The 15,648-nt window shown below is 42.4% G+C and overlaps 1 protein-coding gene across 2 annotated transcripts in view; it reads left to right on the top strand.

Annotated features, from left to right (window-relative positions):
* The window catches only part of LOC130125237 (synaptosomal-associated protein 25-A), a 159,587-nt gene extending 144,482 nt beyond the window's left edge, over nt 1-15,105 (top strand). For both annotated transcript variants that reach the window (XM_056294749.1, XM_056294748.1), the window contains exons 6-7: nt 4,428-4,572; nt 15,037-15,105. In XM_056294749.1, coding sequence (XP_056150724.1) covers nt 4,428-4,572; nt 15,037-15,105 — 214 coding nt within the window. The remainder of the gene's footprint in view (nt 1-4,427; nt 4,573-15,036) is intronic.
* The last annotated feature ends 543 nt before the right edge of the window (nt 15,106-15,648 follow it).

Genomic DNA, 15,648 nt, shown 5'->3' on the forward strand with positions numbered 1-15,648 from the left:
TGAAGCAGGCTTCCCGGATCAGCCCCCAAATTGTCATGGCAATTATTCAATTCCACTCTAACAATAAATGAGGAGTGAGACAAAAATCTCTTACAGTATTGTTACACTTTAATATGCTCATGAACAGATGCACAAGGAATCAGAGCCAGGAATCAGGAACATGCATGCAAGCATGAAGATATGGGAAAGAGTAATAGAAGCTAGGTTAAGAGAAGAGGTGATGATCAGCGAGCAGCAGCATGGTTTCATGCCACGAAAGAGTACCACGGATGTGATGTTTGCTTTGAGAATGTTGATGGAGAAGTATAGAGAAGGCCAGAAGGAGTTACATGGTGTCTTTGTGGATTTAGAGAAAGTTTATGACAGAGTGCCGAGAGAGGAGGTGTGGTATTGTATGAGGAAGTCAAAATGTGGCACAGAAGTATGTAGGAGTGGTGCGGGATGTGTATGAAGTCAGTGTGACTGGTGAGGTGTACAGTATGAATGACAGGTGGGTTCAAGGTGGAGGTGGAATTACATAAAGGATCGGCTATGAGCCCATTCTTGTTTGCAATGATGATGGACAGGTTGATGGATGAGATCAGGCAGGAATCTCTGTGGACTATGATGTTTGCGGATGATATTGTGAGCGAGAGAGAAGAGGAATGAAAGTCAGTAGGCACAAGATGGAATACATATGCATCAATGAGAGGATGGACAGTGAGGATGCAAGGAGTAGAGGTGATGGAGTATGAGCTTAAATACTTGGAGTCAACTGTCCAAAGTAATGGGGAGTTCAGAAGAGAGGTGAGAAAGAGAATGCAGGAAGGGTAGAGTGGGTGGAGAAGAGTGTCAGGAGTGATTTGTGACAGAAGGGTACCAGCAAGAGTTAAAGGGAAGGTTTACAAGATGGTTGTGAGACCAGCTATGTTATATGGTTTGGAGACAGTGGCACTGATGAAAAGACAGGAGACAGAGCTGGAGGTGGCAGAGTTGAAGATGGTAAGATTTTCATTGGGTTTGATGAAGAAGGACAGGATTAGGAGCGAGTATATTAGAGGGACAGCTCAGGTTGGACAGTTTGGAGACAAAACAAGAGAAGCAAGACTTAGTATCCAAAGGAGTTGAATCAAGTGCAACTGGACTTGGTATATATCCGTGAAGACGTTTCGCCTCTCATCCAAGAGGCTCCCTCAGTTCGTGCCTTTCTGACTAGATCAAGCTAGTCTGACTGGCTGCTGATGAGACTCAGATATTTATCCTCTTTGGAGTCGTTGTCAGAGCTATTGATGTCCATGGCTCTTTGTGATCAGATGTTTACCAACGCCCGTCGCTAACAGAGCCATAGATATGAGTGGCTCTTTTGTGTACCGATGTTTGGCCACGCCCGTCCTTATCGGAGCTATTGATATGCGTGGCTCTCCTGTGCTCCGATGTCCAGCCGCGCCCGTCGCCATCGGAGCTATTGATTTCGTTGGGGGTGTTAGTTTCGACTTCATTATTCAGTGGTCATGAGAGCCGTTGGAGCCATTAGTGAGCGACTGTTGTTCTTGGAGGCTAGGCTTCTTGAGTCTCCTGGGTAGAGATGAAAGGATGGCATTGTAAGTGGGAGATAGGTGGTGTCGCAGACCTCCTCCTCTGTTGAGGGATGGTTTTTCCAGTTTCGCATAGATGGCTTCCTTCACCCCTCTTTCAAACCAGCTATCTTCCCTGTCCAAAATGTGTACGTTGCTGTCTTCGAAGGAGTGTGTCTTCTCCTTTAGGTGTAGATACACTGCTGAGTCTTGTCCTGGGGAGTTTGGCCTTCTGTGTTTGGCCATCCGTTTTTGTAGTGGTTGTTTGGTTTCTCCTTTGTATAGGTCAGTGCAATCCTCATATCATTGTACAGCATACAGCAGATTTCTTTTCCGGGTGTGTGGTACACGGTCTTTGGGATGAACCAGTCTTTGTCGGAGTCGGTTGCTGGGTTTGAAGTATACTGGGATGCAGTGTTTGTTGAAAATTCTACTGACTTTCTCGGAAACCCCAGAAAAATACGGAATGACTGTGCTCTTCCTTCTGTTCCCTTTCTCCTCGTCGCTCATCTGGTTGGTCTTTCTGGAACGTGTTGCAGTTTTCACAAAGGTCCAACTGGGGTAGCCGCAGGTTTTTAAAGCTCCCCTCAGGTGTTTATGTTCTTCTCGTTGGGCCTGAGTGCTGCTGGGCACATTGTCAGCTCTGTGTTGCAAAGTTCTGATGACGCTCAGTTTGTGTTCCAGAGGGTGGTGTGAGTCGAAAAGTAGATATTGGTCTGTGTGTGTAGGTTTCCTGTAAACCCCAGTGTGGAGGCTCCTGTCTTCCCCAATGTGGACGTCACAGTCCAAGAAGGGCAAACTGTTGTTTTTTACGTCTTCCCTTGTGAACTTAATGTTCTTGTGCACTGAGTTGATGTGTTTGGTAAATGCTTGCACCTCTTGTGTTTGGATTTTGACCCATGTGTCGTCCACATATCTGAACGAGTGGCTCGGAGATGTTCCTCTGAAGGAGTTTTGGGCCCTGTGTTCTACCTCTTCCATATATAAGGTGGCCACAATGGGCGATACTGGTGAGCCCATTGCACAGCCATGTTTGTGTCTGTAAAACGGGCCCCTGAATTGGAAATATGTAGTGTTGAGGCAAAGGTCCAGTAGTTGGCAAATCTCATCTGGGCTGAGGTCGGTCCTATTGTGGAGGGTGTCGTCCCGTAGCAAACGTTGCCTCACAGTTTCCAAAGTCTCCATGGTTGGGATGCAGGTGAATAATGAGGTCACGTCGTAGGATACCATGGTTTCATCCGGTTCCAGTTTTACGCTTTGGACCTTGTCCACGAAGTCAATGGAGTTTTGGATATGGTGTCGTGTTTCGCCCACCAAAGGGGTCAAGATGTTGGCTATATGTTTGGCAATGTTGTACGTGACCGAGTTTATGCTGCTGACAATGGGCCTGAGGGGGGTTCCATCTTTATGGATCTTAGGGAGTCCATATATGCATGGAATGTTATCTTGTGGGTAGAGACGGTGGTATTGTATCCGATCAATGGTTCCTCCTTTCTGTAGTTTCTGTAGGTACTCTATTATTCTCCTCTTGTAACCACTAGTAGGATCGCGTCTCAGAGGTTCATAGGTGTCGGTGTCGCTGAGTAATGACTTGATCTTGGCGTGGTAGTCTGTTGTGTTGAGGATAACCGTGCATCTCCCCTTATCTGCTGGAAGGATAGTGATGTTTTCATCCTTGCTCAGGGCAGTCACGGCTTTCCTTTCCTCCGTGGTTAGGTTGGAAGGAGGGAGTTTCGCATTGGACAGAGCTGCTGACACCTTTAACCTAAGCTCTTCCGCCTCAGTTACTGTTAGCTTGTTTTTCCTTATGGCTGATTCTGTGGATGTGATGAGGTCATCTATAGGTAGTTGTTTGGGTGTCATGGCGAAGTTCAGTCCTTTGACTAAGACCTCCTTCTCTGATTGGGTAAGTACCTTGTCCGACAGATTCTTGATCCATCTGTTCTGCATTCCGTTTTGTGTGGGATGCTCTGTCTTTTGTCTCCAGGTAAGTATACCTGCTTGGGTAGTGTTGTTGGTTCATCGCTGTAAGTTTTGAAGCTTCCTTGTCTGCCTTTCTTTGGTTTTGTGGTGTTGAGATAGTTGGGCTTTCTTGGTGAAATCAGTGATCCTCTCCAAGACTGCACTAGCCAAGTGGGATAACGACGGGCGCGGCCAAACATCGGTACACAAAAGAGCCACTCATATCTATGGCTCTGTTAGCGACGGGCGTTGGTAAACATCGGATCACAAACAGCCATGCATATCAATAGCTCTGACAATGACTCCTAGAGGATGAATTCTGAGTCTCATCACCAGCCAGTCAGACTAGCTTGGTCTAGTCAGAAAGGCACGAACTGAGGAAGCCTGTTGGATGAGAGGCGAAACGTCTTCACGGATATATACCAAGTCCAGTTGCACTTAATTCAACTCATTTGGATAACCATGACCTGGATGAATGAGAACATTCACAGACAAGCAAGATTGAGATGGTTTGAACGTGTGGAGGAGAGATCCTGGGTATATTGGGAGAAGGATGCTGAATATGGAGCTACCAGGGAAGGTAAAAGAGGACAGCCAAAGAGGAGGTTTATGGATGTGGTGAGGGGGGACATAAAGGTGGCTGGTGTGACAGAGGAAGATATAGAGGACAGGAAGAGATGGCAATGGATGACCTGCTGTGGCGACCCCTAACGGGAGCAGCCGAAAGTAGTAGTAGATCCAGATGGTAGCTAGCTGACTAAGCAGAGTGAGAAGAATCACAGATGAAATATGGGTGAGAGTCTGCCAGTGAAACAGGGCAGTGCTCAAGTGAAATTTCAACTTGGGGATATGTGATCTATGGGGTGTTTGTGTGTATATGTATGTTTTTATGTACTGTGTCTATGTGTGCAGGGTAACAGATGATGCCCGGGAAAATGAGATGGATGAGAATCTTGAGCAGGTGGGAGGCATCATTGGTAACCTGCGCCACATGGCCCTGGACATGGGTAATGAGATCGACACCCAGAACCGCCAGATCGACAGGATCATGGAGAAGGTATGGAACACAAGCACAAGTGGATTGAGTTTTCACAGCGGTTTTAATCTTATTCATGTGGATGGCTTTAGTTGGAAAAAACTACTAAAACTACTACTAAATGTTCTCTTCTTTCTTATTCTGTTATTCTATCTTTTTCATAAAACTGAATTGTATTTTAATTGTGTGTTTCTCCCAAGATTCTATTTCTGATTTGTTTTTCAACTAATCTTAATTAAAAATGGACGTAACAGATCCTGGGCAGAAGTAAGACAGAGTTAGCTGTATTTTTAAAATATATAGCAAAAGAATACATCCCTTCACTTCTGCCAAAGAGCCATTTGAAAGCTCAAACTGATCGACAGCATCTAGAAATCAATGGAGACAGCGGCTTGCTAAGAACTCCTCTGACTAATAAGGAGCGGCATTTTTGTCTCTGCTTCTAGCACTTAGGACAGCCTCAGAGACCAGATTGTTTTCTCCTTGCATTTTCTTACCCGATAGCTGCCAGAATGCAGAGTTTAACAAAATATTAAAAAAGGTCTTCTAAATCAAAATGGCTATTACGACTTTAAAGAGTAAGTTAACCGCAGACAACTTCAGTGAAGATTTCTGACAGGTACAGGCTAAAAACCATGTAAATGTTAAAACATGGCAGGCTGGTCTTGGTACTCGGTGATGTCAGTATAGCAGGATCAACACCGCTGCAGATAATAACATTAATAATGGAACTGTTGAACATAGGTTTGCAAAATATTCAGCAGAGACAGCGCTATTGCCAGTTTAAATACTAGCTCTGTCTGTACGTCTGTCTGCTAATGCTGATAGGTGTGCTGGTACATCTAAATCAAATGGGTCCATTATTACTGTTATGCTGTGTTTATACTGCTATGCTCACGTCATAGATACCCAGACTATACTGGAACATTTTAACCCTTCTGTTGTCTTCTGGGTCATGACCCATAACAGGGTTTAACAGCAGAGAAAAGACTCAAAATGATGTTTTTTCAACCTGAAATGTGATGACTTTTCCTACAGTGACCCCAACATTAGCAACACAGGATGACTTTTCCTACATTGACCCCAATATTAGAAACACGTGAGGACTTTTCCTACAGTGACCCCGACACTAGAAACATGTGAGGACTTTTCCTACAGTGACCCCGACATTAGAAACATGTGAGGACTTTTCCTACAGTGACCTCAACATTAGAAACATGTGAGGACTTTTCCTACAGTGACCTCAATATTAGAAACATGTGAGGACTTTTCCTACAGTGACCCCGACATTAGAAACGTGAGGACTTTTCCTACGGTGACCCCAACATTAGAAACATGTGAGGACTTTTCCTACGGTGACCCCAACATTAGAAACATGTGATGAATTTTCCTAGTCATCCCAACATTAGAAACATGTGAGGACTTTTCCTAGTCAGCCCACCATTAGAAACATGTGAGGACTTTTCCTACAGTGACCCCAACATTAGAAACATGTGAGGACTTTTCCTACAGTGACCCCAACATTAGAAAAATGTGAGAGCTTTTCCTACAGTGACCTGAACATTAGAAACATGTGAGGACTTTTCCTACGGGAACCCAAACATTACAAACATGTGAGGACTTTCTCTAGTCATCCAAACATTAGAAACATGTGAGGACTTTTCCTACAGTGACTCCAACATTAGAAACATTGATGACTTTTCCTGCGGGAACCCAAACATTAGAAACATGTGAGGACTTTCCCTAGTCATCCCAACATTAGAAACATGTGAGGACTTTTCCTACAGTGAACCCACCATTAGAAAGATGTCAGGACTTTTCCTACAGTGACTCCAACATTAGAAACATGTGAGGACTTTTCCTACGGGAACCCAAACATTACAAACATGTGAGGACTTTCTCTACTCATCCAAACATTAGAAACATGTGAGGACTTTTCCTACAGTGAACCCACCATTAGAAACATGTGAGGACTTTTCCTACAGTGACCTCAACATTAGAAACATGTGAGGACTTTTCCTACAGTGACCTCAATATTAGAAACATGTGAAAACTTTTCCTACAGTTACTCCGACATTAGAAACATGTGAGGACTTTTCCTACGGTGACCCCAATATTAGAAACATGTGAGGACTTTTCTACAGTGACCCCAACATTAGAAACATGTGAGGACTTTTCCTAGAGTGACTCCAACATTAGAAACATTGATGACTTTTCCTACGGGAACCCAAACATTAGAAACATGTGAGGACTTTCCCTAGTCATCCCAACATTAGAAACATGTGAGGACTTTTCCTACAGTGAACCCACCATTAGAAACATGTCAGGACTTTTCCTACGGTGACCCCAACATTAGAAACATGTGAGGACTTTTCCTACAGTGACTCCAACATTAGAAACATTGATGACTTTTCCTACGGGAACCCAAACATTACAAACATGTGAGGACTTTCTCTAGTCATCCAAACATTAGAAACATGTGAGGACTTTTCCTACAGTGAACCCACCATTAGAAACATGTGAGGACTTTTCCTACGGGAACCCAAACATTACAAACATGTGAGGACTTTCTCTAGTCATCCAAACATTAGAAACATGTGAGGACTTTTCCTACAGTGACTCCAACATTAGAAACATTGATGACTTTTCCTGCGGGAACCCAAACATTAGAAACAGGTGAGGACTTTCCCTAGTCATCCCAACATTAGAAACATGTGAGGACTTTTCCTACAGTGAACCCACCATTAGAAAGATGTCAGGACTTTTCCTACAGTGACTCCAACATTAGAAACATTGATGACTTTTCCTACGGGAACCCAAACATTACAAACATGTGAGGACTTTCTCTAGTCATCCAAACATTAGAAACATGTGAGGACTTTTCCTACAGTGAACCCACCATTAGAAACATGTGAGGACTTTTCCTACAGTGACCTCAACATTAGAAACATGTGAGGACTTTTCCTACAGTGACCTCAATATTAGAAACATGTGAAAACTTTTCCTACAGTTACTCCGACATTAGAAACATGTGAGGACTTTTCCTACGGTGACCCCAACATTAGAAACATGTGAGGACTTTTCCTACAGTGACCTCAATATTAGAAACATGTGAGGACTTTTCTACAGTGACCCCAACATTAGAAACATGTGAGGACTTTTCCTACGGTGACCCCAACATTAGAAACATGTGATGACTTTTCCTAGTCATCCCAACATTAGAAACATGCGAGGAATTTTCCTACAGTGAACCCACCATTAGAAACATGTCATGACTTTTTCTACAGTGACCCCAACATTAGAAACATGTGAGGACTTTTCCTACGGTGACCCCAACATTAGAAACATGTGAGGACTTTTCCTACACTGACTCCAACATTAGAAACATTGATGACTTTTCCTACGGGAACCCAAACATTAGAAACATGTGAGGACTTTCCCTAGTCATCCCAACATTAGAAACATGTGAGGACTTTTCCTACAGTGAACCCACCATTAGAAACATGTCAGGACTTTTCCTACGGTGACCCCAACATTAGAAACATGTGAGGACTTTTCCTACAGTGACTCCAACATTAGAAACATTGATGACTTTTCCTACGGGAACCCAAACATTAGAAACATGTGAGGACTTTCCCTAGTCATCCCAACATTAGAAACATGTGAGGACTTTTCCTACAGTGAACCCACCATTAGAAACATGTCAGGACTTTTCCTACGGTGACCCCAACATTAGAAACATGTGAGGACTTTTCCTACAGTGACTCCAACATTAGAAACATTGATGACTTTTCCTACGGGAACCCAAACATTACAAACATGTGAGGACTTTCTCTAGTCATCCAAACATTAGAAACATGTGAGGACTTTTCCTACAGTGGACGCACCATTAGAAACATGTGAGGACTTTTCCTACAGTGACCCAAACATTACAAACATGTGAGGACTTTTCCTACAGTCACCTCAACATTAGAAACATGTGAGGACTTTTCCTACAGTGACCCCGACAATAGAAACATGTGAGGACTTTTCCTACAGTGACCCCGACATTAGAAACATGTGAGGACTTTTCCTACGATGACCCCAACATTAGAAACATGTGAGAACTTTTCCTACAGTGACCCCAATATTAGAAACATGTGAGCACTTTTCCTACAGTGACCCCAACATTAGAAACATGTAACTACTTTTCCTATGGCGACCCCAACATTAGAAACATGTGAGGACTTTTCCTACAGTGACCCCAAAATTAGAACATGCGAGGAATTTTCCTACAGTGAACCCACCATTAGAAACATGTCATGACTTTTTCTACAGTGACCCCAACATTGGAAACATGTGAGGACTTTTCCTACTGTGACCCCAATATTAGAAACATGTGAGGACTTTTCCTACAGTGACCCCAACATTAGAAACATGTGAGGACTTTTCCTACGGTGACCCCAACATTAGAAACATGTGATGACTTTTCCTAGTCATCCCAACATTAGAAACATGCGAGGAATTTTCCTACAGTGAACCCACCATTAGAAACATGTGAGGACTTTTCCTACATTGACCCCAACATTAGAAACATGTGAGGACTTTTCCTACGGTGACCCCAATATTAGAAACATGTGAGGACTTTTCCTACAGTGACTCCAACATTAGAAACATTGATGACTTTTCCTACAGGAACCCAAACATTACAAACATGTGAGGACTTTCTCTAGTCCTCCAAACATTAGAAACATTTGAGGACTTTTCCTATGGGGACCCCAACATTAGAAACATGTGAGGACTTTTCCTACAGTGACCCCAAAATTAGAACATGCGAGGAATTTTCCTACAGTGAACCCACCATTAGAAACATGTCATGACTTTTTCTACAGTGACCCCAACATTAGAAACATGTGAGGACTTTTCCTACGATGACCCCAACATTAGAAACATGTGAGAACTTTTCCTACAGTGACCCCAATATTAGAAACATGTGAGGATTTTTCCTACAGTCACCTCAACATTAGAAACATGTGAGGACTTTTCCTACAGTGACCCCGACAATAGAAACATGTGAGGACTTTTCCTACGATGACCCCAACATTAGAAACATGTGAGAACTTTTCCTACAGTGACCCCAATATTAGAAACATGTGAGGACTTTTCCTACAGTGACCCCAACATTAGAAACATGTCATGACTTTTTCTACAGTGACCCCAACATTAGAAACATGTGAGGACTTTTCTACAGTGACCCCAATATTAGAAACATGTGAGGACTTTTCCTAACGTGACCCCAACATTAGAAACATGTGAGGACTTTTCCTAGTCATCCCAACATTAGACACATGTGATAACTTTTCCTACATTGACCCGAACATCAGAAAAGTGAAATGTTGTTTTTGTTCATATTTCCATGAAAGCTGTACACCACTAGGGTACTAAGACTGTTTTAGAAACATGTGAGGACTTTTCCTACAGTCACCACAACATTAGAAACATGTGAGGACTTTTCCTACAGTGACCCAAACATTAGAAACATGTGAGGACTTTTCCTACAGTCACCTCAACATTAGAAACATGTGAGGACTTTTCCTACAGTGACCCCAACATTAGAAACATGTGATGACTTTTCCTACAGTGACCCCGACAATATAAACAAGTGAGGACTTTTCCTACAGTGACCCCGACATTAGAAACATGTGAGGACTTTTCCTACGATGACCCCAACATTAGAAACATGTGAGGACTTTTCCTACAGTGACCACAACATTAGAAACATGTGATGACGTTTTCTACAGTCACCACAACATTAGAAACATGTGAGGACTTTTCCTACATTGACCCCAACATGAGAAACATGTGATGACTTTTCCTACAGTGACCCCGACAATAGAAACATGTGAGGACTTTTCCTACAGTGACCCCGACATTAGAAACATGTGAGGACTTTTCCTATGGGGACCCCAACATTAGAAACATGTGAGGACTTTTCCTACGGTGACCCCAACATTAGAAACATGTGAGGACTTTTCCTACAGTGACTCCAACATTAGAAACATTGATGACTTTTCCTACGGGAACCCCAACATTAGAAACATGTGAGGACTTTCCCTAGTCATCCCAACATTAGAAACATGTGAGGACTTTTCCTACAGTGAACCCACCATTAGAAACATGTGAGGACTTTTCCTACAGTGACCCAAACATTAGAAACATGTGAGGACTTTTCCTACAGTCACCTCAACATTAGAAACATGTGAGGACTTTTCCTACAGTGACCCCAACATTAGAAACATGTGATGACTTTTCCTACAGTGACCCCGACAATATAAACAAGTGAGGACTTTTCCTACAGTGACCCCGACATTAGAAACATGTGAGGACTTTTCCTACGATGACCCCAACATTAGAAACATGTGAGGACTTTTCCTACAGTGACCACAACATTAGAAACATGTGATGACGTTTTCTACAGTGACCCCAACATTAGAAACATGTGGGGACTTTTCCTACGGTGACCCAACATTAGAAACATGTGAGGACTTTTCCTAGTCATCCCAACATTAGACACATGTGATAACTTTTCCTACATTGACCCCAACATCAGAAAAGTGAAATGTTGTTTTTATTCATATTTCCATGAAAGCTGTACACCACTAGGGTACTAAGACTGTTTTAGAAACATGTGAGGACTTTTTCTACAGTGACCACAACATTAGAAACATGTGAGGACTTTTCCTACAGTGACCCCAACATTAGAAACATGTGATGACTTTTCCTACAGTGACCCCGACAATAGAAACATGTGAGGACTTTTCCTACAGTGACCCCAACATTAGAAACATGTGAGGACTTTTCCTACGATGACCCCAACATTAGAAAAATGTGAGGACTTTTTCTACAGTGACCCCAATATTAGAAACATGTGAGGACTTTTCCTACAGTGACCCCAACATTAGAAACATGTAATGACTTTTCCTATGGGGACCCCAACATTAGAAACATGTGAGGACTTTTCCTACAGTGACCCCAACATTAGAAACATGTGAGGACTTTTCCTACGTTGACCCCAACATTAGAAACATGTGAGGACTTTTCCTACAGTGACTCCAACGTTAGAAACATTGATGACTTTTCCTACGGGAACCCCAACATTAGAAACATGTGAGGACTTTCCCTAGTCATCCCAACATTAGAAACATGTGAGGACTTTTCCTACAGTGAACCCACCATTAGAAACATGTGAGGACTTTTCTACAGTGACCCAAACATTAGAAACATGTGAGGACTTTTCCTACAGTCACCTCAACATTAGAAACATGTGAGGACTTTTCCTACAGTGACCCCAATATTAGAAACATGTAATTACTTTTCCTACGGGCACCCCAACATTAGAAACATGTGAGGACTTTTCCTAGTCATCCCAACATTAGAAACATGCGAGGACTTTTCCTACAGTGAACCCACCATTAGAAACATGTGATGACTTTTTTCTACAGTGAACCCAACATTAGAAACATGTGAGGACTTTTCCTACAGTGACCCAAACATTAGAAACATGTGAGGAAGTTTTGCTACAGTGACCCCAACATTAGAAACATGTGAGGACTTTTCCTACAGTGACCCAAACATTAGACACATGTGAGGACTTTTCCTACAGTGACCCAAACATTAGAAACATGTGAGGACTTTTCCTACAGTCACCTCAACATTAGAAACATGTGAGGACTTTTCCTACAGTGAACCCACCATTAGAAACATGTGAGGACTTTTCCTACAGTGAACCCACCGTTAGAAACATGTGAGGACTTTTCCTACAGTGACCCAAACATTAGAAACATGTGAGGATTTTTCCTACAGTGACCCCAACATTAGAAACATGTAATGACTTTTCCTACGGGGACCCCAACATTAGAAACATGTGAGGACTTTTCCTAGTCATCCCAACATTAGAAACATGTGAGGACTTTTCTACAGTGACCCCAATATTAGAAACATGTGAGGACTTTTCCTACAGTGACCCCAATATTAGAAACAGTAGAAACATGTGAGGACTTTTCCTACAGTGACCCCGACATTAGAAACAGGTGAGGACTTTTCCTACGATGACCCCCACATTAGAAACATGTGAGGACTTTTCCTACAGTGACCCCAATATTAGAAACATGTGAGGACTTTTCCTACAGTGACCCCAACATTAGAAACATGTGAGGACTTTTCCTAGTCATCCCAACATTAGAAACATGTGAGGACTTTTCTCTACAGTGAACCCACCATTAGAAACATGTGAGGACTTTTCCTACATTGACCCCAGCATTAGAAACATGTGAGGACTTTTCCTACAGTGACCCAAACATTAGAAACATGTGAGGACTTTTCCTAGTCATCCCAACATTAGAAACATGTGAGGACTTTCTCTGCAGTGAACCCACCATTAGAAACATGTGAGGACTTTTCCTACAGTGACCCCAACATTAGAAACATGTGATGACTTTTCCTACAGTGACCCAAACATTAGAAACATGTGAGGACTTTTGCTACAGTGACCACAACATTAGAAACATGTGAGGACTTTTCCTACAGTGACCCCGACATTAGAAACATGTGAGGACTTTTCCTACGATGACCCCCACATTAGAAACATGTGAGGACTTTTCCTACAGTGACCCCAATATTAGAAACATGTGAGGACTTTTCCTACAGTGACCCCAACATTAGAAACATGTGAGGACTTTTCCTAGTCATCCCAACATTAGAAACATGTGAGGACTTTTCTCTACAGTGAACCCACCATTAGAAACATGTGAGGACTTTTCCTACATTGACCCCAACATTAGAAACATGTGAGGACTTTTCCTACAGTGACCCAAACATTAGAAACATGTGAGGACTTTTCCTAGTCATCCCAACATTAGAAACATGTGAGGACTTTCTCTGCAGTGAACCCACCATTAGAAACATGTGAGGACTTTTCCTACAGTGACCCCAACATTAGAAACATGTGATGACTTTTCCTACAGTGACCCAAACATTAGAAACATGTGAGGACTTTTGCTACAGTGACCACAACATTAGAAACATGTGAGGACTTTTCCTACAGTGACCACAACATTAGAAACATGTGATGACCTTTTCTACAGTGACCCCAACATTAGAAACATGTGGGGACTTTTCCTACGGTGACCCCAACATTAGAAACATGTGAGGACTTTTCCTAGTCATCCCAACATTAGACACATGTGATAACTTTTCCTACATTGACCCCAACATCAGAAAAGTGAAACGTTGTTTTTGTTCATATTTCCATGAAAGCTGTACACCACTAGGGTACTAAGACTGTTTTAGGGTCATGTGTGACCCTAATACACGTGTGGGTCATGCGACCCTATAAAAACGATTGGTGTCCACTGATTAACTGCAGTCTTTCTGCACTGTGAAGAGGTAAAACCCAGATAGTCAAACAGTTTGTGATGAATGACAACTTGTTTCTTCGTGCAGAATAGATTTGGGGTTTAAAATTAAATGAACTTGCTTTAATTTAGAGGTTTAATGAACACAGCTCATAATGACCCTGAAGACAAGGGCAGTGTACCGAATGTGTGGACAACAAAAGGGTTGAACCTTTACATGGTTTTAAACCTGTAGATGTCAGCAAACCCACTAAATGGTCTAGGGTTTAGTTACTCTTTAATGAAGAGGATTGGTGGGGCAGGCTGTTTCTTTTCCAAGCGGTCATTTTCTTACTTTAACTGGTTCATATCCTGGAGCAGCACCAACACAGTCCTCTACCACTGCTCACACAGCAGCTCCCAGTGGACAAGCCAGCAAGTTAAATGTGTTTTTGAAAAGGGGGAGAAAGTTTCTCAGTCACTTTCCCCACTCAGTCACAGGATTCCAGTGACTTCATCCTTGACCTTGACTAGAGACGATCAGGTCACAAGGCCATAGTTCGAACCTCTGAGTTACTGTATCACTGGCCACAAAGGTTCCCAAACCACCAGCCAACAGAACAAATACAGATAAAATGATCTCAAGTGGAAGCTTGATAAGGCAACTCAGAGAAAAGAAAAAAGAAAAAATACTTGTACACAGTAGTGCATGACAGAAACAAAGCACATACCGTATGTGATACATACTGTTAGTAGAACTTAACCCTGAAGCAGTGTGAGTAAACATTACTTATTTGAGTCCATTGGGCCACCAGGACACCCCCAAAATGGATTCTTTAATAGCACAAGGAAATAAACATTACAACATTCTTATCAAAGCGCCTCTCTTAAGATTGATACCAAATGGGGAATTACAATAAAGCAGCAGTGGATGTCATCTTCTCAGAAGGAATACAAATATCATCTTCAGTAGGACCATAAGAAGGATATTTAGAGCACCACATCTGTTACATGGTGGCAAGTTGAAGTCATAAATGCATACACATACTTGGTAGCTCATTTTCTAACTAATTGTAACTGTTTGCTGAGCTTTTGCTTTCTTTTCTACACCCAGGCTGATTCCAACAAGACCAGGATTGATGAGGCCAACCAGCGTGCCACAAAGATGCTGGGCAGTGGCTAAGCTCCCCAGGCCCCGAGCCTCCTCCTCCTGGATGCCCGTGCCACTTGTCAACAGGCACAAACATGCTTTCATTCTGGTATTGACCTTCTCAGTTTGCACACATGCACATATCACCTCCCCTCCCATTGTAAATGTTGTTCTGTGTGTTGTCCGTCGAGCTTTTTCAAGATGATTGTCCTTGTGAAAAGATGATTTCTTCTTATACTCCGTATATCGTATATCATTCTTTCCAAAGGTTGTATATAAAGTGCTGACTTGATGGATCCCTAGCTCACCTATGAGGTTTTTATTCTCTTTATTTGTTTTTCAATATTTCTGTCATGTTTTTTATTTTGATGTTGTCATGACAAAATGTAATTTAAGCAGTGGTACAGTCGGATGAGCACTTACAATCAAAAGACAGTCTTCAGTTAATTTTTTCTCCTCATCATCATCATAATGAGTTACTGTTTGGACAATGTGCAACTAGACTCTGTAGCTGTATTAGACATAGCATTCCGAGTGTTGTGAATTGTGCATTTTCTGCATGACAAATGGTAGAAC

Source organism: Lampris incognitus, chromosome 15 (genome assembly GCF_029633865.1).
Source record: "Lampris incognitus isolate fLamInc1 chromosome 15, fLamInc1.hap2, whole genome shotgun sequence".
NCBI lineage: Eukaryota > Metazoa > Chordata > Actinopteri > Lampriformes > Lampridae > Lampris > Lampris incognitus.